This window comes from Triturus cristatus, chromosome 10 (assembly GCF_964204655.1).
Source record: "Triturus cristatus chromosome 10, aTriCri1.1, whole genome shotgun sequence".
NCBI classification, from domain to species: domain Eukaryota; kingdom Metazoa; phylum Chordata; class Amphibia; order Caudata; family Salamandridae; genus Triturus; species Triturus cristatus.
Window position 1 is genome coordinate 224,412,262 of NC_140593.1, and position 26,985 is coordinate 224,439,246.

At 48.3% G+C, this 26,985-nt stretch overlaps 1 protein-coding gene across 1 annotated transcript in view; it reads right to left on the bottom strand.

Moving 5' to 3' along the window:
- Nucleotides 1-352: 352 nt before the first annotated feature.
- The window catches only part of LOC146789242 (serum paraoxonase/arylesterase 2-like), a 156,278-nt gene continuing 129,645 nt past the window's right edge, over nucleotides 353-26,985 (bottom strand). The window contains exon 9 of the mRNA XM_085630861.1: nucleotides 353-2,103. Within this exon, the coding sequence (XP_085486987.1) occupies nucleotides 1,924-2,103 (180 nt within the window). The 3' untranslated portion in view covers nucleotides 353-1,923. The remainder of the gene's footprint in view (nucleotides 2,104-26,985) is intronic.

Consider the following 26,985-nt stretch of genomic DNA (forward strand, 5'->3'; position numbering starts at 1 on the left):
GAGCATACATTTTCTTTCATGGTGAGTACATTTATTATAATTCATCTAAATATAGCGATGGTTCTCATTACATTGAATATACACCCACTAACTATAATTGATTTATAAAATGCTCACAGACTAATACAGTTAAGCAACCGCCAGGCATATATGTTGCATATAAAGGGTAAGCCCAACCCCTTTCCAAGAACTATTATGCTATGTTTTTGATGGTTACAGATAATCTTTATTATAATGCTTAATAATCTCTGAATAGCATGTGCTAAGGGGCCATTGCCAGTAATGCGAGTTCTCGTTAGATATCCATTTCCACTGATATGACTTAAAATGGGCATACAGATGTTTGACCTAGTTTTTTTTTTGCACAAAATTGGTGTTTTTAATGAAGAAGTTGCACATGCTCTTTTTCAGGAGACCGCCAGTGAATCCTTGATTACATGGACTGCCACAAGACCACTGGTTTTGTATACACCCTAGTTCACTTAATTACAATGGGAAAAGCAAATCTATACATTCCAGAATTAAAGGCGATGTTGGCTAACAAGCTAGGACTGGCTGGCTGTGGCCCTTATGGCATGGGGCTCTTTGGCATCTAAAGCTATGCAGATATGATTGAAAAAGCAGAACAATCAACGTTCGCAAGTGCATGAAATAAACAGCTCAAATCCCAAAAACAATAATTTGCACAGAATCTGTAAAATGACAGAAATTCATTTTTGCCATTGTTTCCAGCTGCAAGTTTTTTAAATTGATTTCTACCAGATATCGTAAATTCGACATTGACTTGATTTCCACTGCCTGGATTACCACCAGTGGTAAATTTGCTGATTAACTGCATCTTCCATAAATTCAATGGCAGCTCATTGCATCTCACACTGCATTTCAGGAGGTACAACTAGACCTGTTATGTACAAATAGCACAGGGTGTGCTATTTACCAGGTACTTTATTGCTGTAGCATACCAGGATTTGTGCCTCTAAATGGCCAATAGCATAGTCATACCAAATGTTTTCCCTGTTTGTAAGCACAAAAACTTGGAATGGCGCTGTGTTTGCCTGAACAATGTCCACCAGGTGTTACCTGGAAAAGATGTGTGGGCTGAAACCAGCAGGCGCGATGAGTACTGCAAACCTTGGAATCCAAATTTGGGTGCATATATGTGTTTGTGCCTAAATCAGGATTTGTGGGGCACTCAATTCAAATGTAACACATATAGGCCAGAGGTATGTTTTCATGTGGGAGTGTGGAAGGGGGATTATTTAGCAAATGTTGAGAAACATGTTCGACATCCGCATACACAATCAGGATGGGTCAAATCACCTCAAAGTTGTGCCTCATTGCAAGGACGCTCTCCCTGCATCTCTTTGAATGCAATTAATCCCAAATATCTTAATTATGTACATACAACACATGATGTTCTGAACCTGAAAAATCATTATTAGACTATTGCTCACAGCATTCAGGTGATTTATCAGGCATTGAGCTGGTTGATGCATTGAGTTGCTTTGAAATTGTATCCCAAATATGACAAATCTTTACAGAATCATAGAGTAACCAGTTAAAGGAAGAGGTCTCAACCAGCTGACAGCACAGTTCAAGGGAATCTGAACACAGATGCCCAGTCTATGCCTCATAGAAGGTGGTGTCTGGTGCAAGCCACTGCAATCATGTAGCCTATGTATGTCTAGCTCATTTTACATCACAGGTCTTGTCTAGTTTTAGGAGACGATCTAGTACAAGTCATTGTAGAGGGCTACGATGGGTCACCATAGAATTCTAGAAAACTCAGTCTAGTCCAAGCCACAACAGAGGTGTAGTCCATTTCAGAGAAAGAGTCTGGTAGTGGTCACAGCAGAGGTGCAATGTGGGTGACAGATATTTGAGCTCATAGCAGCAGTGTAGTCTGGACACAGCAGATCTTGTTCAGTTCACAGTAGCGTTGTTGTTCAGGTTGCAGTAAATTGCTTTGTGGAACACTGAGCCCACAATCAGCCTCCCATCATGGACACAGGCCACTGAAGAACCCTGCAGACTGGAGCCATCATTGAAATACACCTGAGTTAAAACAGGATTTTCTGAAAGAATATTCTGTAGACGAAGCACCTAAAAATAAGAAAATATTGAATTTAGCAGGATTTGAGCGCTGCATATGGCGAATGGTATTCCACATCAAGTATGATATTCCCCTTTCCATTATGTTAATATTTTAGTGTGCTAGGCTTTAGTCAGTTGAAACCTTTTTGGGACCATTTTGTTGCTTACTGGGAAACCTTATAATTGCCTGGCTGATAGCCCTATATATCTTCAACATACATTGCCACAGCTGGTCAGGCAATTATAGTTAGCCATATCTGATCTGAGGATGTACAGCTAAGTGGATGCAATTTTCCTTGGATCATGGTCCCATCTGCTAAAAGGCCACGAACTGCAATAATACAATTTGCAAAAAACGTGATAAAGTGAACAAATGCTACAGTAAACAAAATCTGGGGGGGGGACAAGGTGCCCATTCCACAGCCTGCAATGTTGGCTCTAGTATGCCATGCAGCTCCCAAAGCTGTGTTGAAGCTAAAGGAACCAAGGAAAATGAAACCCACCTCAGGATTTTATTTTATTATGTATTTATTGGAAAATATGCATATTTATCTTCCATCAATGTGGTAGGTTTGAGAATACTGCCCTCCTTTAGTAATGTTTGATAGATCTATTCTAACGTATCCACTTTAATCATTTAATATTATGTTATGTTACCATATTGTCCCTCATTACAAGTTAAGTTATTTCCCCCGGAGTGTTAAGTTCAGGTGAAATAATGTAATTCGCAATTACAAGTGTGCCAGGGCTTGAAATTATCAGGTCCAAAATTCCCAGATGCAACAATTCTGGGCCCAGAGACATTGAGACTCTGAGAGAAGCTGTGGGGCCTGAGGCAGTGGCAAGCAGCATTGCCTAACCCCGTCCAATGCCTGCTGCGGTCCGAGGAGAACTGTTAAGGCTCCACAGAAAACACAAGCATGCCCGTGTCCCCGGCCTCACCATCGAACATGTCCACCCCTACCCTCAGCCCTGCAGACAATTACAGCTTTTTAGCCCAAATGGTGAAAAAATGCTTAGAAAAGCACCAGGGAAATTCGGGTATGAGCAATTACCCACATCTTCGGGTGAAACTCATAATCGCTGGACTTGGAAGAAGAGATACCGGCTGGTAAACATCGACTGGACCGACCACTTTGCCATCCCTATCTTTCTGCTTAGCATACTACTAACCAATGTCAATACAAAAGAAAAGACCAAACCATCAGATCCTTCAAAGACTTCTCAATAGACAAAATCGAAAGACCTTGTAGACAATACATGATCGATCGGCAGACAGGAAACAAATGTATGAAAACAGAACTCCAGAGTACATCTTAATACTGTCCCTCTGCACAAGTCATAGACAGCTCATTACATCAGGCAAAGCAAAGTACTATACAAACAGCATCACCAAAGCCAACAGCACACAAGCGGAATGCTGTTCAATATTATTTTATTTTATTTATGTGTTTTATAGAGCGCGAACTTGACCCGTTAGGGTATCAGAGCGCATTTACAGGGGAGCAAAGCAATATACAGACAGATTTAGAGTCAACCAGTTACAGCTCAAGTAGCAGTATAGTGCAGGAATATATATACACAAAGTATGTATTTACATTTTACATAACCGATTACAAAGAGCGACAAACCATATTTACAGAGTACATTTTCAATAATTCTAACCCGGTCCCAAGATTCTGGTGTTTCGGGAGACCCGGTAGGTAGGGGGGAGGTAGTGGGCCGTCATAGGCTATGCCAAAGAAGTAGTTGAGGTAGTGTTAGACGAGAAATTTGCCCATAAGGAAGATTTTGGCATCCTTTTTGAAGTGAGACAGTGAGGGGATTCTTCTGATGTGGGGTGGGAGAGAGTTCCATATTCGTGGAGCAGCCCCTGAGAAGGCCCGATTGTACGTTTTATTTTTCCGAAAACGTGCAGGTTGGAGCAGGAAATCCCTGGCGGATCTGGAGTTTCTGGTTCCTCCGGAGATCATGAGTTTCTGTGTCAGGTATGCGGGGGAGTTAGAGTGTAAAGCTTTGTGCGTGATGCATGCTAGTTTGAGCTGTATTCTTGCCTCCAAGGGAAGCCAGTTGAGAGCTTTCAGGAGTGGGGAAATATGATCATATTTCCTAGTGCCAGTCAGTAGTCTGGCAGCCGCGAAAGGCAATCAAGCACTGCATCAACCCCCTGCCGGACCCACTTATTCTTCCCTCCACAGAAAAATGTCATCAACCTCTTTTCCTGCAGCATTGACTACACCAAACCTGCTTCATCTCTTACACCCACCCCTTACTAGAGAATCCCACAATGGTCAACCTTCAAAGCTCTATCTTTCCCCGATCTCGCTGACACATTCAACTTCCTCAAAGCAACTTCTTATGAAGATGATGTCTTACCATTGTCCTCCATCAACACTCTCTCTCGTGATGCTCTCTTACACTTACTTACCATTGTCAATGCCTCCTTCACTCAAGTTATCTGCCCAGAAAGGCTCTCAAGTTCGGCCAGCTCCCCCCACTTGTGAAGAAATCAACATTGGACCCCGAAGACCTCCCTAACTATAGGCCAATAACTGTTCTACCATTTAAAGTCAACTTCATTGAAAAAGCAATCTATGTTCAACTTCAAATTCACATCCCACCTCCTGCACGATTACCAGTCTGGCTTCATAACACAACAGCACATAACACGATACCTTACAAATTGTAGACAATGCCCTTTTGAAAACAAATGAAGATAACCCCTGGCTCCTGATATTGCTGTACCTCTCAGCTGCCTTCGACACATCCTACCCTCATGCACACCCTGGTGTCTCAATTGGGATTCACTGGTAATGTCGTTCGCTGGCTCTCCTTCTACATTTTCAACAGACACCCAGATGTTCACATAGGCACCTCCATTCCCAAAAGATCCCTCTCACCAGTAGGTCACACAGAGTTCCATACAGTCTCCTCTCATCTTCAACTTCTACATGGAGCTGCTTGGTAATCGAATCATAGTCAACAGTATCAAGATTCGCAAATGTGATGATGATACACAACTCTGTTTGAAAGTCTCCGCTGCTTCAGATGTTCAATGCCTCAAACACTTCTTGCTCATCATTCAGACGTGGCTGTCCACCCCCTCCTTAAGTTCTACCCAGCAAAGACAGTATTCCTGTTATTTTCCAAGAACACCAAACAAGATTCAGTACAAACCTGGCTCAATGATAAGAACCTTGAAGGCTTTAAATCCCAACTTACACTGAATACCAAATCACATGGATTCACTTTGAACTCTAAACTCACCCTCAAGAAACACATTGCCAAAAACAAAGACGGTCTGGTACCAGCTCTTCCTTGTAAAGAAAGTCAAACTGCTTCTTCCAGAAGGTGACTTTAGAATTGCTAATCAAGACCGCATACTTTTCCATCTGGATCGTGGTAATGCTCACCTACTTGCCCTCAGAGCTGCTACTCTGGCTCCCCTTAGGGGCCTCCCACACACCAGAACATGTCTCATCTCACATGATCAGCCCCATCCTGTAGGACCTCCATTGGCTCACCTTGCCGGTTCACCCACTCTTCAAAACCAGTTGCGTCATTTACAAAGTGACCATAACCAGCACCCCACTTATCTTGCAGACATCCTCACCATCTCTGATGGTTCTCGGCACACCCATAGCCAGAACAACATCAGACTGTAAAAAAAAATAGGAAAGACAGCAATCCTTTTCCATCTCTGCACCCAGGATCTTGAACAACATTTCTGTATCCATCAGGAACGCCCCCAATGCTGCCCCAATTTTGAAAAGTGTTGAAGACTCACCTCTTTAAAGAATACTACATCACAATGCATTTACCATCCACAACCCAGTTTCCTCTCCAATTACTTGTTGACATTTGTGCTTGCCTTTGTTCAAGTAAAACGCTCCTCTGGCTATGTTTGTGTTATAGAAATACCATATAAATATATACATACATAATATATTCTGGCCCTCCAATCTCTGCTGCAAACTCCAACCAAATTGTAATGATGCTCATAATGCCATTTAGTACAAGAGCTCTATCCAAAGCTAATATTATATCGGAACATGGTTGTTAGAATGGGGAACCCCTGGTTGGCACAGGTAGGTACTTGTGACAAGCAGTGGTCCCTTCTTCTATTCAGGGCAAGAGAATGGCAGCGTCATAAAAACCCCTGCTCACCCTATAGGTAGTGTGGTGCGAGCAGTCAGGGCTAAACCTCAGGGCGCTAAGTCAGTTAAGCATTTATGAGAACACACAGTAAATCACAACGACCCCCCACAAATGGACACCAGGCGTAAGTTGTATCAAAAATACGTATACTTTATATAAAAGCTTCTTTGTGATGCAGGCTTAGTACAAGACCATAAATAACGGTTGCGAAATGGGTAGCCACAAGATGGAAATTAGGCACTGTTCTCTTTTGTTGGTAAGTTCTTTGTTACGGGCGCGGTAGCGCTCTCTTGGATTTGTCCAGCCACGGTGAGACGCCGTGCGCCCAGGGTACAGTGATACGGGGAAATCAGAACGTTGCGGACCCCGAGTCTGATAGAGTGTTCACTGTACCTTGGTTCGTGCGGCAGGTTGGACGCGTCTTCGGCGGGGGTGCAGCTTCGGCACCTTGAGGGACTCCGGATCTGGAATCAGCGGGCGGCTTTCGGACGACAGGCGCGGCCCAGGGCCTCCAACACGGACGGTGCGGGAGGTCACCTCTGGGGGCGGCGCGGTCTGAATCTTGCGGGGAGGCGAAGCGGGGCGGCCGGATACGTTACGACGTACGGGCGGCCGTCCGGGGCTTTGAACTCGCGGTCCGAGCAGAAATCCGGCGGGAGGGCGAGAGGGCACCAAGCCCCCTCCAGCAGCAGGCGGGTGACAGGGAAGCGGGGCGGCCAGACCCGAGGGGTCAAGAGCGACTCAGGTAGAGCGGGGCTCTCGGCGAGTGGAGGCGGCCAGGCTTCTGGGTGTCATGGCCCTTGGAGGGGGGCAGGTGCGCAGAGCACTCTGGCGGGAGAAAGCACACGGCTCGATTCACAGACGAGCGGAGGCACGGTGAACCCGCTGGTCCTGGGGTTCAGTTCAGGGGGCAAGCTCAATCAAGCCCTTGGAGATTGCTGTGAGTACAAGTCTTTGAGTCAATAAATAAAGCAAGTCTTTTGCAGGTTTCTTCTCTCCTTTGGCAGCGAGGCACCCACTGCAGGCAAGTCCTCCAGACTTTAGGAACAGCGTTTTCTCCTTCAGCTTCAGGTTCCTCCTCCTCAGGCAGAGCGTTCTTCTTGGTCACGAGCAGGATCTGATTTCCTAGGAGCAGGGCTCCTTCTTTTAAAGCACAAATCCTTTGTTCTTTGTCGCCAGGGGGCCTGGGCCTGGCTCAGTCCAGTTTTGGAGCACTTTGTTGTGGTGACTCTGCTCTTTCTTTTCAGCAGCAGGGCAGAGACATCAGCCGCTCCACAGGGGGCGGAGCCGGATTTGTGGTGGCAGAGCACAGGTCTATTCAAGAGTCAAGGTGTACTCCTCCCACCCATCCTGGTGTAATCTTTCTACCCACCACCTGGCAGCCAACCTGTCTCCTGGAATTCTCCAGCCCTGCTCCTCTTGTTACTAGGCAGAAAACACACACAGCGCAGAGGCGGACTGGATGGCCAGATCAGTAAATACTAACTTTCTAAAAGTAGTATTTACAAACACAGGATATTAAAATAAACTTTACTAAAAGAAGTATTTTATTATTCTGAGTTCAGGCATACTAAACATGACTTTCTACCATGCTCTATGAGTCCACTGGGATCACAGCGTGTAGCAATCCCAGTAGCCCATTCTGGCCTATGGAGAGCAGGTAGCCTTCACTAGTGAAAAACGAAAAGGGCTGTAATTCACTAGTAAGACATGCCACACACATCAGGGCATGTCCTACCTTATGCCTACAATGCACCCTGCCCTTGGGCCTACCAGAGGGGTGACTAACATGCAGTTAAGGGAAGGTTTAGGGACTGGCAAGTGGGTGCACTTGCGCAGCCAGCGCGGCAGTACCTGACTGCGCGCAGGTTCTGCAGTGGCAGATCCTAGACACATTTTACTAGGCCGCTTCTGTGGGTGGCACAACCAGTGCTGCAGCCCACTAGCGGCATTTGTATTTACAAGCCCTGGCACTCCTGGTGCGCGTTACTCGGGGCTGACAGTAAACCAAATAAACCAATCGTGGAAGTCAATTCACATAATACATTTTACCATAGGGAGCACTTGCCCTGTGGCACTGGATGGCAGTGTCACAGGGCCCTGAGCAGCTAACACCAGCACAAAAATACATTGAGACACAAACAAAAATGGAAGGGTGACCCACGCCAACGGTGCCAGGTCTAACAATGGTTAAAAGTTAATATCAATTACATTACACATAGTAATGAAGTGTCATAGTTATTATATATATTATATATCCTGGTCTTCTAAAAATGTGATACATCATTTGCTCTACATCCACACTTGCACACTGGTCATTGTAAGGTCTAGGGCCCGAGGCCCTCATGCAGCCATACAAAGGACATGGACACATATTTGGGGTAACTAGAACTGGCCCAGGGCACGTACGCCGGGCCCCTTTTATTGGCAGGGTCACCTGACTGGTGACAATGTGATGGATGGGTGTGGGGTGGGTGTAGAGGTCAGCCCTTGGGGAGTGGCTGGTTAAATAGGGTATATGCCATAAACCAAGAAGGTGTCCAGCAGATCACTAAATTCCTCCCAAACTTTATTGAAAAATAAATATTTAATGTGCAACCTGTGGGAAAGAACAAACAACAAAACAAAATACCACTGAGTCTCTTCAGGCAGTCTGCATGTGCACTGTTGCTCTGTCCTGCCTGGTCTCAAGGTGTTGGTGTCTATTTACACAGTTCACTGGGATGGTGCATCAGGAGCAGTGGTGCTGTCCACTTCAGAGTTATCTATGAAAAAGCCCTGTCTCCATTGATGGCTAACCTGCAAAGACAGAGGACGACAGTGCGGTGGTTGAGAGTCTTCCTCAAAGGCCGTGGTGCTTCCTGGTACCCCCTGGTGGATGAGATTTAGACTTCCCTCTCGTGCCAGCACTCCTCTCTCACAGGAATTTCCTTGAGGCCCTTTCTGCTGGGGTGCCACCAGACTGTGTGGACTGTGCGGGGCGTCTCGTAGGCTGCACAAAGACATCACGGAGGAACTGCCAATAGGACCACATCCAAGTCGCTCCTGTAGCCACAAAGGGTGGTTGTTTCAGGCTCCGTATGCTCTGGCCATCAGCTCTCCGGTGCAGTGCCTTCATCAGATAGTCTTTGGGTGACCAGTTTCTGTCTGAGGTGCTTCCTGGTGCCTATTGTGGAGCTGTTGCAGACGCATCTCACTTGTGATGTGGCATCATGCCACTTTTTTCTCGTCTTTCCTCTTCTTCTTCGTGATGTGACATTATGACATCTTGCCACACTCTTCTTCCTTTTGCTTTGCCACAATTTAGCATCTTGCATCACTCTTCTCCCTTTTGACCAGGCCTCGCGATGTTACATGCACTCCACATGGGCTTCTCTGGTCACATCCTTCTCCTATGACTGATTTTCTTCTCCTCTATCTCCTGACCAGGCCTCACGCTGTGCCCTTCTCTTCACAGGGACCTTCCTGGTTGCGTCCTGTCCTCTCTGTAGAACCTGACTCTTGTCCTGTTGGTAGGACATGCCTCTTCTCCTCAAGGACCTCTTACAAGTCCTGTCCCTTTACTCAGGGATCTTCTTGGTGCTCCACTCCCTGGTTCGAGGGTCACCTATCTTCCTTTGCCTCTTCTTCACTCAAGGATGCACAGCTTGCGCCTCAAGGCTATGCCGTTGTGGCACTTGGTCCTGCTCAAGTGCGGGTGTGCTATGGCAAGTTCAGTCACTCTGTGTGACACATTCTGTGGGCCAACAGTGGCCATTCTGTGCTGGAGGGGCTGACTGGTGGGGCCTCTGCTCCTTACTCTCAGAGGGCCCTTTCTCTCCAGGGCTCCGGCCCTGCTGTCAGATTTCCCAGTGTGGTCCTCTACGCCCCTCTGACCATGTGCTCTCAGCCATTCTCCATAGGTGCCCTCTGCTGCTGGTGGCTGGATTGCATGGTCCTCTCTCTTTGGGAGCTTCTTCATGAGCCTCTTCTCTTAGGCCAACGTGCACTAAGTCTTGTCAGGGTACACAGGACAGAGGCAGTATTTACAGCGGGGCCTTGCATGGGTGAACACCCACCTCTGCTGCTCTTCTTCCTTTCTTTTTTGTGGGAGCTGTCTTTAGTTTCAGTCAGTTCGCTGTAACTGTCCTCGTGGCAGCTTTTTATTTTTTGTATTTTTTTTTGGTTAACAGAGTTTTATATAGCACGGATTTGTCCCGAAGGTATCGAGTATCAGAGCGCTTTACACGAGTACCAGTTGCGTTACATGAGGACACATTCATTTTTCTGTTAGGCACGGGGAGATTAAGTGATTTGCCCAGATTCACAGAATGTTGCGCTCCCCAGATTTGAGGTCGACCGCCCTAGCTGTTAGGCCAACTCCTCTCCCCAGCTTTCTTGGCAGGGGCAGCTTTGGGCTACTTGGGGTTCCCTGCTGGGAGGTCACAGTCTCTCTCTCTCCCCCTCCAAACCGACAGGCAGACAACAGGAGTTGTGTGTAGCAATTTGTCGCCCACTGATTCCGTGCTGGAACAGTGGATTCGAAAGCAGAAGGGCTCCCTTCATGTACTCTTTTTTCCCTCTATCTATAGGAGTTCAGTGTCTCTCCCCTTCAAGGCACTAGGCAGCCCACCGGGGGCGTGTGGTACAGTCTTGGCCAGTCTCTTTCTGAAGTACAGACACTTGGTAGCAGTTCATGCCAGTTGATGCTGACACCACCTCAACTGAGGGCCACAACAGCTTTCTCAACGCTGCTTGCCGTTTCTCTGGACAGTGCTTGCTTGAAACTGGGGCAGTAACCACTTATGGCCACAAGATGTCACTGCAGCATTATTCCCAGGCCACAGCAGCTTTACTGCGGTTCCAGGCCTCATCGCTCCTACTCTCTCTCTGAAGGCACCTTCCTTGATGCTGTGTATTGTCTCTAAGCTAGCCTGCTGCCTCAATCATCTCCCTCTGACCAGGTGCTCAATGTTGGGACAGGGAGACACTCATGGAAGCGCTGCATGTACTTCTTCCCCGTCGTGGCAGTAGGTAGCCTCTGTAATGCTGCGTGTGCTATTTGCTTCAGGTGCAGCATCTGTCTTAGCCTCCATGCCAACCAGACGGTGAGTGCAGCTAAATCACACAGGGGCGCTGCATAGGCAGACACACCACATTTAGGGGCATATTATCAAGAAACGGCTTTAAAATTATCGCCACTTTAGCGGCAGAAAACTGCCGCTAAAGCGGCGATAATGGGCTTGATAATAAGCTCTATGGAATTCCAATAGAAGCCCATGTTCTGGTGTCAACATGGGCTTCTATTGGAATTCTCTGCGGCATATTATCAAGCCCATTATCGCCGCTTTAGCGGCAGTTTCCTGCCGCTAAAGCGGCGATAATTTTAAAGCCGAGCTTGATAATATGCCCCTTAGTGCTGGTGCAGGGTTATCACATATACAGGAGCTCACATATGTGGTATGAGTGCTCGTTCACTTCAGGGGCCGCTTACCGGTTATTTCTATGTCAAGACCGGAGGCTCCGAACATTTCTTTACTGAAATGCTCAGCAGCCAATAGAAAACTTAGAAACCAAAAACTACAGTACCCATGAACACTGTATGGGTCACATGTACAACCATAGAATCTGACTATAAAAGGTCCATCCACCAAATTAGTGTCCTCTTTCTTTGCTGCTCCGCAGCCAGTTAAGTGCTCTTACCGTATATCTATGACAGAATTGCTAATAATGATTACTTTGTTTTTCTAGCCATAACGATGTTATAATGACTAGCTTTGCGATACTATTGCGCCTATAATATTGCCATAGTAGTGGTGTTTAGCACTGTTTGCACTATTAGCTGTGACATTGTTAGCGCTGTGATACGCGCTTACCGCTAGTGTTGCCTTGGTGCTCGAGGATTGCTGCCAATGCTGTGCACCCCTTTTGGTGTCCGCGTCAGGTGGGCGGTGCGTCCTTTCGAGCGTCCTGCGCCGATTGGGTTATAGTGAAGCGGGAGGTAACAAGGAACGAGGTCGCGCGTCTCCATTGTCGCTTAGTCCTCTCTCTATTTCATTGAGCGCCTGTTGCCGCGCATGCGCGGTGGCCATCTTTGCCCTACTTTCATTACGGGGCTTAAATTGAATGCCGGAGCAGCGTTATTAGTGCTCCTTGACACCGGTTTTGGCAGCGTTTGACCAAAAATCTGCTCGTTGTGGTCCCCAGGCCCCCTGCACATATCCACAGTGTTGGGGCTGTATAATTCCGCATAGGCTCTGCCTAGAGTGGCTTTGGGGCAAGCTTTCCTCCCTCCACGTCCTATGTTTAGTTGCTTCATCCTTCTGGATTGCATTGAGCTTGCCTGGGGTTCTTGCCACTCCTCCTGATTTATACTATTATTATAATATTATTATTGTACATCTGTGACAAGTGGGCTCTCTCCAAGCGTTTCACAGACAGTCCTCCTGGGGTCTTTGAATCCACACTTCCTGTGTGTCATTATGGCTGAGTACTATTACGAAGAGGACTACTACTATGAAGAGGAACCGTCTGGGTCTATGGAACAGGACCTCGTTGAGGCTCTGGACGCAGGAGTCCAGCATTCTGTTAACAAGGCTTTGGTGAAAGCCATAGAACCCCTCAAATGTCATCTATGTACATACGCCAAGCAACAAGGCTGGCTTCCCTCAACTACCAATCACCCTAGGTCTTGGGCAATGGGGGTTAAGAACCCACACGCTGCGGATTTCGCCAGACTGGCAAAGCCTATGAAAGAGCAAGAGTACTCCACCCCCTCCAGTATTTTATTTTTATTTATTTTGAAAGTTTTGTATAGCGCGAACAAGACTCTTGCGAGTAACAGAGCGCTTTACAGGTCATAGGTGCAGATCTGAAAGTCATAAAGATTAAGCTAAACAGAGGGACAACTGAAGAGATGAAAACATCATACGTTCAACACAAAATACAGAAAACCGCTACAGAGTTCATGTGAATTTAGCCATGAGGATCACTTTCACTTCTTTTTTTAATGCGGCAGAAGAACGGTTCATTCTTGTTTCATTGGGTAAGGCATTCCAGATCCTAGGAGCCATACCAGAAAAGGTTCGGTTATAGGTTTTTTTTTTGGCAAATCTTTGTGGTTTCAGAAGAAGAGTCTTGGCACTCCTGGAGGCTCTGTTGCCCGAAGAGAGCACCAGTTTCTGAGCTAGGTAGTGGGGGGCATTGTGGTGGAGGGCCTTGTGAGTCATACAAGCGATTTTCAGATGAATTCTTGCTTCAAACGGAAGCCAGTTGAGTGATCTCAAGTCTGGTGAAATGTGGGAGTTTCTCTTTGAGCCAGTGATGAGTCTCGCAGCAGAGTTGATCGTGGCTCTTAGTGGGGCTGTCGATGCCCTCGGAAGGCCGCAAAGGGTAACCGCCCCATATTCCACACGAGGGATTACTAGTGCTTGGACCGCTAGTTTGAAATCTTGGGCCGGTAGAAAGGGTTTTAGTTTTCATAGAGTCTTCAGATAGAAGTTAGCTCCTTTTGTGGCGGCGCTGATATGTTTCTGCATCTTTAGGTTACTGTCAAGCGTGACCGCCAGAGATTTCGCTGAGTCCACGATTAGCGGATGACCATTAAGAGCTGTTAGGTGTTTCATCCATTCCAGTATAATTGGAGATTTGTTGGGGGGAGCGAGTAAGAGGAATTCAGTTTTGAGGGAGTTTAGTTCCAAGTGGTTTTCGGCCAGCCAGGTTTGGGTTTTTTGTAGCGTGGAGTTGAGTGATTTGATGTCTTCCAGAGAATGAATCTTGATGTATATTTGGGTATCGTCAGCGTACATGTGAAAGTGAATTTTGGCGAGGCTGAGAAGATCGGTGAGTGGTTCCATAAAGAGGTTGAAAAGGGTGGGAGAGAGAGAAGAGCCTTGAGGAACTCCTAACGTGACTGGCATGGGGTTGGACAGAGTTTGGTTGACCTTGAAGCTTTGGGATCTATTTTGCAGGAGAGAGGTGAACCAGTTAAGAACAGAACCAGAAATTCCCATTCTGTTTTTCAGGAGAATGAGCAGGTTGTCGTGTTTGACGGTGTCAAAAGCTGGTGTGTAGAGAGCAAATTTGTTTGTTGTTGGTGGCTATGTTTAAGCAAAGATATTCGCAGGAGGGTACCGTAGGGGCATTAGAGATGGAAACTGTAAGGCTGATCTGGTGAATGCAGGCTAACCCACCTCCTGGTCTGTCAGCTCTGTCTAGTCTGGTGATGTCATAGTTAGGGGGTAGCAGGATGTCCATGATGGGGGTAGACGTTTCCTTTAACCAGGTTTCCGTCAGGATCATTATGTCTGGTTCGTTAGCAATAAGTAGGTCAGCTATATCAGCTGCGTGTCTAGACACGGATCTGCATTCAGCAGGATACAGCTTAGATTCTGCTTGATGGATGCTATGGATGGTTCACTTGTGAGGGGTATTCTAGTAAGGTTATTTTCAACAATACCTCTTGGGGTTGTGTCTGGTGGGTCTGTATGAGTTGGTAGGTATAGCAGGTATTCGGGAGTCTGTGTGTGCAATAGCTGGAGGTCCAGCGTTATGAGTAGGGTGCGGTGGCTCATAAGAGTGAAGGAGCGCTTTTAATTCTGAGTCAGATAGATGGTTTAACATCCTGAATGGGCGTGAGATGTCATTCGGGTACGGGACAGTGCTCCAGCTTGGAGGCCCCCTAGCCTGGGAGCATGCACGATGATGGTGGGTGCGTCTTACGGTCTTGGGGTGTGTGGAAGAACTGAGTTCCTGTGAATAACGAAAGGGTCTAGGTTGTTGTACAATAAGGTCGTGCAGTGTACGGATGTCTGATTTGATTTGTTGGAGGGCTGAGAGTAGTTTGTCAAGATTCAGGACAGGTGTGAAAGTTTCCTTATTGGAAGGTTGTGCCGTGTCGGAAAGCTGGGTAGTGGCCTCATCAATGTCCTGTAAGGGGGGGTTGAGGTTGGGGACGAGGTAGATAGCTCTGAATGGGTGTCAGAGGGAAGGGGGAGTGAGGTAGTCTTAAGAGGGGGGGCGTGAGGGATGGTTACGCACTGATCAGTAGGTGTAAAGGTGGGGCTGACGTGCCAAAGGAGAGTACTGGAAGTATCGGAGAGGGGAGAGTAAGGGAAAGATAGCTTAGGGTGAGGATTTTGAGATATGGCTGTGCCGGAGTCTATGAGGGTGTAGGAGTGGCTGACGGACTGAGTGGAGGAGTTGGAGTTGATGGTGAGGGGTGGAGGTGGGGGCGATGTTGCGATGTGAGGGGGGAGAGAGAGACAATAGGGCCCGGAACAGTCGGGGTAAAGGTGGGGCTGAAGTGCGTAAGGAAGGGGCTGGGAGTATAGGGAAGGTGGGAGGGTGGGGGAAAACAAGCAAGGAGAGGGGATGAGCTGTGTTACTGCCTGGGTCTGTGATGGAGTGGGAGGGGATGACAGGGTGATAAAAGGAATTGGGTGTGGGGTGGAAGGGTGAGGGAGGTGTTGCAGGGAGCTGAGGGGTGGTGAGAGGGTAAGTGGAGATGAGTTGAGAGGGGGTTAAAAGTAGGAGTGCATCGTTAGATGGTGAGTCGTTGGGATCTGGACCTAAAGTAGGAGCTGATGGGGACAGGAGGGCATACTGGCTAACCTCAGGATCCAGATGGGGGCTGACATGATCGGAGCAATTGGAAGGTGAGGAGGGGAGCGTAAGTGTGACTCTCTCCTTGATTCGAGGGAAAATGTAAGCGTGTAAGCGTAAGGCGACTATTACAGAGATCACCCAAGAGGATGACCAGGATACCTCCTCTGACCCCTCCACTGATCAGGAGGAGGCTCCTAGACCTGCCAAAAGGAAACAGAGCCACACTACCGAGCCCTCGTTTCCCAAGGTACTCAATTTTGAGCCAACCGAAATTGTTCACCCCAATTCTTCTGCCTGGCTGCCACCCCAAGAAGTGGCTGACTATGTCCAGTCTCATCTGCGTCAATCCTTTGATAAGGATGTGCGGGTGCGTCTTCGATTGGAATGCCCTAGACCCGATTTAGCTGGGAAGATAGCTGAAACTCCCGAGGTTTATCCCTCCATGCTTACCTACCTCAAAAAGTATTCGAAGGACCCCAAGAAAGGTCTTGATAGATCTTGGCGGTCATGTCAGGATAAATTGTTGGACATGACCGGCCATCTGACAAAGATCCTTGAGTTAGGTTTTAGGGCCAAAGAGTCCGGACTAGGGATTGATCCGGAGGAGCTCATCGGTTGGGACCAGAGAGGGGTTGCCAGATCTGCAATGCCAACTGTGCACTGTCTTCAGAACGTCGTTGTTCTATTTTGTTGAAACTAGAACCCAAATTGTCAGAACTCGCAGACCCAGGGCTTGCTTTTCGGGCAGCCATTTCTCAAGGAATTGACAAAGTTTGTGGCCATGTTCAGCGGTCTTGACAAAGCCCAAGGATCCCTCAGACGGGTGGTCCACCTGGTTTTCGGCAGGGCCGGATGATTTTGGAGGTGCTCGTTCGACCGGGGTGGTAATCAAGGCGTCCCGTGCGGACAGCAACGAGGAGGTTATCAGGACCCCAACTCCAGTAACAACTCGTCCTTCTATCCAACATGACGCTCCAGGAATAGATTCCGCAAAGGCAGATTTGGAGGCAATTCAGGCGGACATCAAGATTCCGGTTCTACAGGTGAGGCTGATTCCCTGTTCAGAGGTAGTCTTGGCGAACAGAGTGAAGTTTTTCCTAGACAACTGGCGCACGATCTCTCAAGATGCATGGGTCTTGGAAACAGTGCAGGGGTACAAATTAGAACTGTACGACCATCCCTCCCAAAGCAGCCCCCCTTGGCAGATGTTTTTTCCCAAGACGATGAGACCTTTATCTCCGCAGAAATAGACTCGCTACTTCAGAAAGGGGCCATAGTGGTTTCGACTCCCCACCCTTACGGTTTTTGGAGCAATGTTTTTCTAGTGGAGAAGAAAGGAGGGGGATCCCGATTGGTTTTAAACTTAAAAGATTTCAATTCCTGGATAGTCTACCGTCACATCAAGATGGAGGGGATTCATCTTTTGCGCGATCTCCTCCGCGAGGGGGACTGGATGGTCCCTCTGGACCTGAAGGACACGCATTTATCCATTCCTATCTTCGCCCCTCATGCGCCGTTCCTACAGTTTCTCTGGAAGAGGATCTGGTACAAGTACAGGGTTCTCCCGTTCGGCCTTTCGTCAGCACCGTGGTGCTTCACGAAGCTCCTCCGTCCGGTAGTAGAATCTCTGAGAGCACGGGGAGTTTGTTTGATCATCTACCTGGATGACATCATCTTAATGGCGAACTGTCCTCAACTAGTCATCTTGCACCTCGAATGGACAATCAATCTCTTACAGAGTCTCGGATTTATTGTGAATCAGCAGAAGTCAATGTTGATCCCTTCTCAATCGATCGAGTTTCTGGGTTTCCTTGTCAACTCCCTGACTTGTCAGCTCCTTTTACCGATGCAAAAGATCAGGTCAATCAAGAGGGAATTGAGGTTGACACTTCTCAAGCAAAGGGTGTCTTTGAGATCCATAGCCCGGATAGTGAGCCTACTAGCTTCCTCGATTCAGGTGATCTTCCCGGGTCCCCTTCACTACCGTGCCCTCCAACGGCTGAAAATACGACATCTTCAAAAAGGCCTCGGTTACTCGGAAATGATTCCCCTCTCAGAGGAGGCGAGGCTCAAGATGTTATGGTGGTTACACCACATGGAGGTTTGGAACGGCCGAGCCCTGTTTGGATCGACTCTGGATATAGTAATCAAATCCGATGCCAGCCGGTGGGGTTGGGGAGCCTGATGCGGCCAATTGTCCACGGGTGGCCATTGGTCGCCGGAAGAGCTTTTGTTACATATCAACTGCCTGGAACTCTTGGGTGGTTCATTTGCAATTTGTTGCCTGTCACCTCAGAAAACAGATTGCTGTATCCTTCTTCGGATAGACAACATTTCGGCGGTACAGTATGTGAACAAGTTGGGCAGCACGAAGTCCCAAATACTGGCAGAAATTGCCAAGGACTTTTGGCACTTTTGCCTCCAGAACAGAATTTTGGTAGTGGCAGAATATCTTCCGGGCTACAGCAACGAGGTGGCAGATTGGCACTCCCGTCACTTGCAAGATTTCAGCTGCACCCCCGGGTATTCCAGAATCTGAACAACCTGTGGGGTGCCTGTGTCATAGACCTATTTGTGTTCCGCCTCAACAGGCAAGTGCCCATGTTTTAGAGTTGGCGTCCGTACCTGGAGGCCCTAGCCATGGACGCGTTCCTTCAAGAGTGGCCACCATCCCTGCGTTATGCCTTCCCTCCATTCATGGTGATCCCCAGGTTTCTGGCGTGAGTCAGGCGTCATCGAGCGGAATAGATTCTCATCACTCCACTCTGGAGGGCACAGGCTTGGATCCCAGTGGTTCTGGAAAGGCTCTGTGCGTTTCCAATCCTTCTTCCGCGATTACGGAACCTGCTGCGGGACCCTCTACAGAACCCTCATCCGTTAGTGGAGTCAGGCCAACTTCCTCTGGTAGCTTGGCGGGTTTCAGGGACAGATGGAAAGTCCCGGGCCTTTCAAAAGAAGCTGATAAATTCATCAATGAGGCCTGGTCGGCCAACACTCACAAACGATATGCTTCCTCTAGGAGACGATGGTGTGATTGGTGCTCTCAACGGGACGTGGATCCCTCTACAGCACATGTCTCTCTAACAACTTCCATTCGGCCATCTACGCAGGGCATGTGCCCGTGGATAGCAAACCAATTGGTGAGCCTCCGTTGGTGTGTAAACTGCTCAGAGGCGTTTGAATGGTTAAACCCCCATCTTCTAAGTACTCTCAATTATGGGACGTTTTGGTCGTCCTGAAGTTTCTGGAACCTGGCCTTCTAACAAATATCTTTTTCGCAAACAGTTATCTGCTAAGCTCACTATGTTACTTCGTTTTGTCTCTTGCAAGAGAGTTTCAGATGTTAGAGCCCTGGACTTAGCAGGGCGTCGATTTTCCCCAGAAGGAGTGTCATTCAATATCTTGTGGAGAACTAAGTGTAATACTACCTCAGTCTCCTACCCAGCATTTCCTAGTAATCCAAAATTGTGTGTTGTTCAGTGTGTCAAGGATTATGGAGTAAGTACTGCTGCATTCCGAACAGATATGCAGGGTCAATTGTTAATTGCTCTTCAGAAACCCTTTCGCCCCGTGACTCCAGCCACATTGTCACGTCGGATGCGTTGGCTCATGGGCGAAGCAGGTATCGACGTTTCTAAATTTGGGGCCCATTCCGCTCGTGGAGCGATGGCGTCCAAGGCCCTTTCAGCTGGTTTCAGTTTGTCAGACATTATGAATGCGGCCGACTGGTCTACAGAGAGTACATTTAAAGCTTTTTATTGTAAACCGATTGTTGATGTTGCTTCTGTTGTGGTGGCTAAGCTTTGAACAAGTATAATCGGAGCCTCTAGTCCTGACATAGAATTAAAAATTTGCGAACATTCGTGAAAAGAATTTTCAATTCTATTAGGGACATGGAGGCGAGGATTATCCCACCCGGAAGGATGGTTTTCATGTATTTAACATGCTGTATTGAACTATTGTGTATTATTGCATTCATGTTCTCTTTCCCGGCCCTTATTCTGTTGATGTATATTCACACAGTTCTGGAATGGTGTTATGGGTATTCTCTCTATTCCTTTCAGGTGCAGATTTCAAGTAAGGCTTGAAGTCTTTCGGGTGAAGGTTAGTCTTCGGGCTTCAGGGTCCTGGCAGCGTTTCTTTGGACCATGTCCCTGGTTGAAGTTAGGCCCCGTTGGGCCTTGGAGGATTCGAGTAAGAGGAGTTCTTGCTGTGATATGTTCATTGGAGCCAGTTGTTCAGAGACTTACCTGATTTAGTTTGCAGATGAAAGAGGATACTATTTTGGTGGATGGACCTTTTATAGTCAGAGATTCTATGGTTGTACATGTGACCCATACAGGGTTCATGGGTACTGTAGTTTTTGGTTTCTAAGTTTTCTATTGGCTGCTGAGCATTTCAGTAAAGAAAAGAGAAGCATAATCCTCGCCTCCGTGTCCTTAATAGAATTGAAAATTCTTGTCACGAATGTTCACAAATGTTTAATTGTCCACAACTCTGGGTGCAGTACTTCAAACTAACTGCTAGGTGGCTCTGTTGTCACCCTCATACTGTGGGCAGACTGCAGCTCTCAACCTGCCAGGCGGCTGTCTGGGATTCCTTCATTGATTTTCCCACAGCCGCAGCTTCTGTAATCATGGGTCACATTGTGGCTGGAGCTTCAGCAGTCGGGCTCGCTATGTAGGGCGGCACTTACCACAATGTTAACCCTTGTTAGGGCTGCTCCTGCAGGCACTGCGGATGCAGCGTCGTAGGCCATGTGGCGCGGCAGGGGACAGCACTCGCCTGCAGGGGGGACGCTTCTGTCCTCCCCACATGGTAGGGATGTTGCCGTCAGCTGCCAGAACCAGACTCAACATGACGGGATGTCTCCCAACGGCCAACAGCTCAACCTCGAGCCTGCGGACTCCTTTCCCCTTCCCTGGTAACCAGCACTGGTGCAGGATCAGTCTCGTCATGCTTCTCTGGAACAGGTGCTCCTCTACCCACCTTACCGGAAAACACAGCTGCAGGTGTGGTACTTAGCCAGCTCTCTCTCCTTGCTTCAGAGACACCCCTACTTGGTGTGTTGGCGCTGGCTCATGGCAGTCTGCTGCTGCAGGGTCTTTCCTTTGCGGGCACCATCATTCTCACCCACCAGGTGCAGAGTTGGCAGGTGTGCCTTCGGCACAGGCTACACTTCCCCCTCATCAAAGTTCAGGGCTGCTGCACCCTCACACACAGGGCTGACCCACTTGTTGCGATTGAAAGTATAGGGGCCTAGGGCTTCATGCTGCCATACAAAGGACACAGGCACATACTTGGGGAGTAAGACCTTGACCTCCAGTCTGGGTCACCTCTCTCCCCAGCAGCTCCGCAGTGCCGTTGCCATGCCGCTGCTGTGAGACCTCCTCCTGGTGAGGGCTCACGCATGCCTCCTGACAGACTCCTGCCTGCATCAGCGCTCTGCTCTGCTCAGCTCCGCATTCACCCAGCTTAATTTAATTTTACCCAGTTTTAATTATTTTTCACCCAGGTTAATTTAACTCTGAATTGCGGGCCCTCCCCCCCAGGGCAACCCCCGCTACCACCTCCCAACACCTCGACCCACCCTCCTCACCTATTTAATGGCAGCCGCTGTGCAGTCGTGCCACTGATGCGCCAATGACTCACCAAAGGCAAGCCTGTCTGTGCCCAAATGGGACCAGTGCCAGGGACCCTGCATCTCGACCCACCCACCGCTACAGCACAGCTGCCCTCCACGCACTCAACCCCGGAAGACTCAGAGACTGCCAATAGGCAACGCCAAACATGACCCACGGCCAGTTCTCCTTTCTCCACTGCCACCAGACCTTCACCACCAACCTGGCCTTCAACACCACCGATGCCAACACCGGCGACACCCTAAGATGCATCCTCCTCAATGTGCGCTCCATACACAAACTCGCCGTGGAGATCTGGAACCTGCTCGACTCTCTCTCGCCCGACATCGCCTTCTTCATGGAGACCTGGACCAACACCTCTTCGCCCCCGATATCAACACCGCCATCCCGGATGGATATAAGATCCAGAGGAAGGACCGCCCCATCCACCAGGGAGGGGGCCTCGCCATTGCCAACAAAAACACCATCCGCCTCACCACCTCCAGCGAAACCTTCCCCTCTGCCAAACACCTGCACTTCCAGATCCAGACAAGCCCCAACTCCACGCTCCATGGAACACTCATCTACAGACCCCCTGGCACCCGGGCCACCTTTGCCACCACCATTACCGACCTCATTGCACCCCACACCAATCGCCACAATGAACTACGTACTCATCGGAGACGTAAACTTCCACTTCGACAACCCCAGCGACCCGAACTCCACCACCCTTCGTGACAACCTCGCCAATACCGGACTCAGATAGCTCGTCCCTACACAGACCCACAGGGCAGGGCACACCCTCGATCCCATCTTCGCAGAAGGAAACAGCATTCACTTCAGCCACACAACACAACCCCCATGGACCGACCATCACTGCGTACACTACACCATTGACAAACCCAAGGCCTCGACGAGCAAGTCAGCTCCACCCAAACCCGAGACAACCACACCTCAGCATCCGACGCCAATGGCACAGCCAGCAAACTCCACACTTGGATCTCCAACTGCGTGGATGAGCTCGCCCCGCTACGCAACCCCAGCAAACAACGCCCCAGGAAAGCCTCCTGGTTCACCACCAATCTCCAAAAAGACAGACACACCTGCAGACACCAGGAGAAGAACTGGAGAAACACCAAGACACCCGAAAACTACACCACCTACAAGGACGCAATGACTGACTACCACAACCGAATCAGAATCACCAAGAGGTCTTTCATCCACAACAAAATCCTCGCCAACTCCACCAACTCCAAGGAACTCTTTACTCATTCAGGAATTCACCAACCCAGGCAGCGAAGTCACAGACATCACCTCACCCCAAGACCTCTGCGACAAGCTTGGAACCTACTTTCACCTCAAGATCAAAAACCTCTACAACAACTTTGTCGACCATCCACCAGAAGCCACAGCAGGCCCACCCCCAAACACACCAGCCAGCCCACCATCTCCACCTGGACGCCGATCACAGCCGAAGACACCACCTCGACCATGAAAGGCATACACTCAGGGGCCCCCACTGACCCCTGCCTTCCACACATCTACCACGGTGCCACCACCTCCATCGTACCTTAAATACAATGCACCATCAACACCACCTTCGAAACAGGTATCTTCCCAGATGACTGGAAACACGCAGAAGTCAAGCCCCTGCTCAAAAAGCCTACCAACCTCAAGAACTACCGACCCATCTCGCTCCTCCCCTTTGCGGACAAAGGTGCAGAGAAAACAGTCAACAGGGAACGATTAATCGAAGACAACACCATCCTCGACCTGTCCTAATCTGGATTCAGAAGCAACCACAGCACTGAGACCACCCTACTCGCCCCCACAGATGACATCCGCACCCTCCTGGACCAAGGCCACTCCACAGCCCTTATCCTACTTGACCGATCAGCAGCCTTCTACACCGTCTCCCTCCGCACACTCATCACCAGACTACACCACGCCGGCATACAAGGAACAACCCTAGAGTGGATCCGATCATTCCTCACCGGAAGAAGCCAAAAAATCAGACTGCCACCCTTCCTCTCCGTGCCCCACCCTCTTCAACATCTACATGGTCCCCCTTGTCGCCATCGTCCGACAGCACGGCCTCAACATCGTATCCTACGCTGAGGACACCCAGCTCATCCTCTCCCTCACCAAATACCCAACTACCGTCAGACTCAACTTCCAGAAAGGAATGCAGGACATCACAGTCTGGATGACCAACAGCTGCCTAAAGCTCAACGCCAAGAAGACAGAAGTCCTCATCCTTGGAACCACCCTTTCAGCATGGGACAACACCTTGTGGCCGACTGTCCTCAGAAGCCCGCCAACCCCCTCGGACCACGCCAAAAACCACTGCATCGTACTCGACTCATCCCTCACCATGAACCGACAGGTCAACGCCGTCACCTCCAGCTGCTTCAACACCCTCAGCATCCTCTGCACGACTTTCAAATGGATGCCCCCTGAGTCAAGGAAGACAGTCACCCACGCACTCATCACCAGCATACTGGACTATGGAAGCGCACTTTACGCCGGCATAAACAATTCTCTACTCCACAAACTCCAGACGATACAGAACACCGCTGCCAGACTCGTCCTCAGCATCTCCCGGCACGAACACATCAGCCAACACCTACAAAGGCTCCACTGGCTCCCCGTATAGAAAAGAGTCACCTTCAAAATCCTCACCCACGCCTACAAATGCCTACACAACAATGGACCCAAATACCTCAACGACAGAGTCAACTTTCAAGTACCCAAAAGAAACCTCCGATCTTCCAACCTCGCACTGGCCAACACCCTCCACATCCACAGAGCCAGAGCAGGCGGAAGATCCTTCTCTCACATAGCAGTCAAAACCTGGAACGAACTCCCAGCAGACATCAGACGTGCCCCCTCCCTGAACACCTTCAGGCAGACTCTCAAGACCTGGCTCTTCAGCTAACAGATCTGCGGACCCCCCTCCCTCAGCACCTTGAGACCCTCACGGGTGAGTAGCGTGCTTACAATCCCCTGATTGATTGATTGGGGTACCTAGTACTGGCCCAGGGCAGGAGTGCCTGGCCCTTTTTATTGGCAGGGTCACACATGTGATGGATTTGTGTGGGATGGGTGTAGAGGCCAGCCCTCTAGGAGTGGCTGGTTACATAGGGTATATGCTGGAACACTAAACCGTGTCCAGCAGATCACTACCTCCATGGTTTTGTCTATTGTGGCTATATTCAATGAATAGATTCCTTGTTCCCACCAATATCGTTGCTGACATAAATCCTTTTTCAGGACAATAACACTATTTACAACCAAATCATTTACATTTACAAGATGACAGAAAACCAGGTATTGAACCTTGTAACAGAATAGAGTTGCTGGTAGTTAATCAGCGCAAACGGCTCCATGTTGTGTGCAAAACCACGCTGCCATTCGAGTTGATCTTGCTGCTGCTCCAGTAAATAATCTACCCGAGTCGCAACAAATCTACTCGAGAAGCAGCCCTGCCTGTGAATACCTGCAACTTCCAGTGTTCGAAAATGGCACAATGGGACACCAAATCTCACTTGCATTTCTACACCTTGCAGGAAAAAATCCTGCTATGCGCAGATTGTTGGAATTTTTCTGGATCGCCGCATTACATGAGTAATGCAGAGTCCCCAATTCATGCCAATTCCGGTTTCTGCACACCCCTACTTTTTATTTTCTCAAATACAAGAGGACAAAGACTGTTTAATCAAATGTTTGCCACAGTAGTTATTGTCAAAGATTACAAAATCAGAGTGTCTACCTAAACCCAGCCGCGGTCCGTGTAGGTAGCAGCGGTAGGGCGGTGGGGCGGTGTAAAGGGGGATTTCGAGTGACGATGCAGAGGGAAAATTAATTATTAATTTAATTTTCCCTCTGCATCGTCCCTCAAAATCCCCCCTTACTTGGCCCCACCGCCCCACACGTTACCTGCACGGACCGCGGCTGCCTACACTTGTGAACTTGACATCTGCGATGCAGGTTTGTTTTCAAATGTAATCTTATCTCCCTCTCCTACAAACTAAATCTGTGGATATGGTGCTGGTGGATCATGGAAGGTTTGGACCTTTCATAAATTTGAGTCATAATTGCAAGTATTCCAATTTCAGCTGTTCCTAGAAGGAGCAGTGGTCTTTCCATGAGACAAGAGAGGAAAGGACAATTCAATCGCTGCGAAGCACAGTAATGAGTAGGCATAGTTGGGTAAGAGTTAATAACAGCTATCTAGCGAAAGACATTCTGTGGCAATAGAAGCACTTCCATTACTGCACACCTAAAGAGGCACCATTTATCTTTATTAAAACCAGAGAAAAAGATATCTTATAAATCTCCAACCGGAGCAATAATACCTACTCAGTGTGTTACATTTATGAATCGGCCGGGTCTGCAGGTGACATGATGTCAGTCTTAGCCATTAGCCATTGGCAATAAGAAGCAATGAGAGACTTACAAAGCATTTCTACAAAATATCATAAAATAGACAGAAATCTGTTCATATGATGGAAACACTATATCTAGTCAGAATGGACTGCATGTTTGGAGGATAAGCACTGCATATGCTGGAAACACCTTCGTAACGATCCTGGTACTTTGGTTAAAATACCAGAAGCACATGAAAGAAAATGTTAAGGTCACTGCAAAAGGCAAACAGATTCATAAAAATTACTCCCTCATCTTGCATTTATTATGGGATGGTAGATAATTGGAAAACGTTGACTGAGTTTGGTGACAAGTAGTGCAGGTATGCTTGGACCACTCACCTTCCACTTCTTTTTGTGAAGAGCAGAGAGGCAGGACTCACTTTCAAGGCACTGTATTAAACAGTTATTGATGAGGGTTCCATCTGGTGTTCAGAATGTATTGTGACCACAGGTGTCCCAGAGTTTAAATGCACCAATAACAGTTGATTTTGGTGTCCTGTTAAAGGAATTTGACTTGAGTGTGTGCAATGCTCTTGGAAGAGGTTGGAAAGACATGATTGAAGGAAGGGCAAGCCAAAGTAGTTGGAGGAACTATGACACGATCAGGCACTGACGGTACCACTAAGGATAGAAAACCATAGTCAGGGACTGACAAAGAAAGTACGTGGCATACCTAGGTGCGAACTGAGTGTCAGAAAGGAGACTCAGAAAGAGAGAAGCTGACCTTGATACAGGACTTTATGGTGCCACTCTAAATTGATGGTTAGACGAATTTCTGTGTAACAGGAAGGCTAAAATGTTTATTGAAAACACTCAAAGGTTGATGGGAATGCTTGCAAATAGTCTAACCACCAGCAATAATTTGGGCTACCATTCCAACCCATTGTTGTTTGGCCCCTGTGTTACCCTATACAAATCAATACTGACCCTGCTCCTTGTGGGAACAGTCCATCCTGAACAGCCAAGTGGGGCAACGTCTAGAAGGGAACACCAGTAACCTCAGACTTGTTTTGTTCTTTATGTATTGATCAGTAAAATGGTAAAAGAGATGACAATGAGATATGGGGTAAATCAGGTCATTAATCTCTTTTATTTCA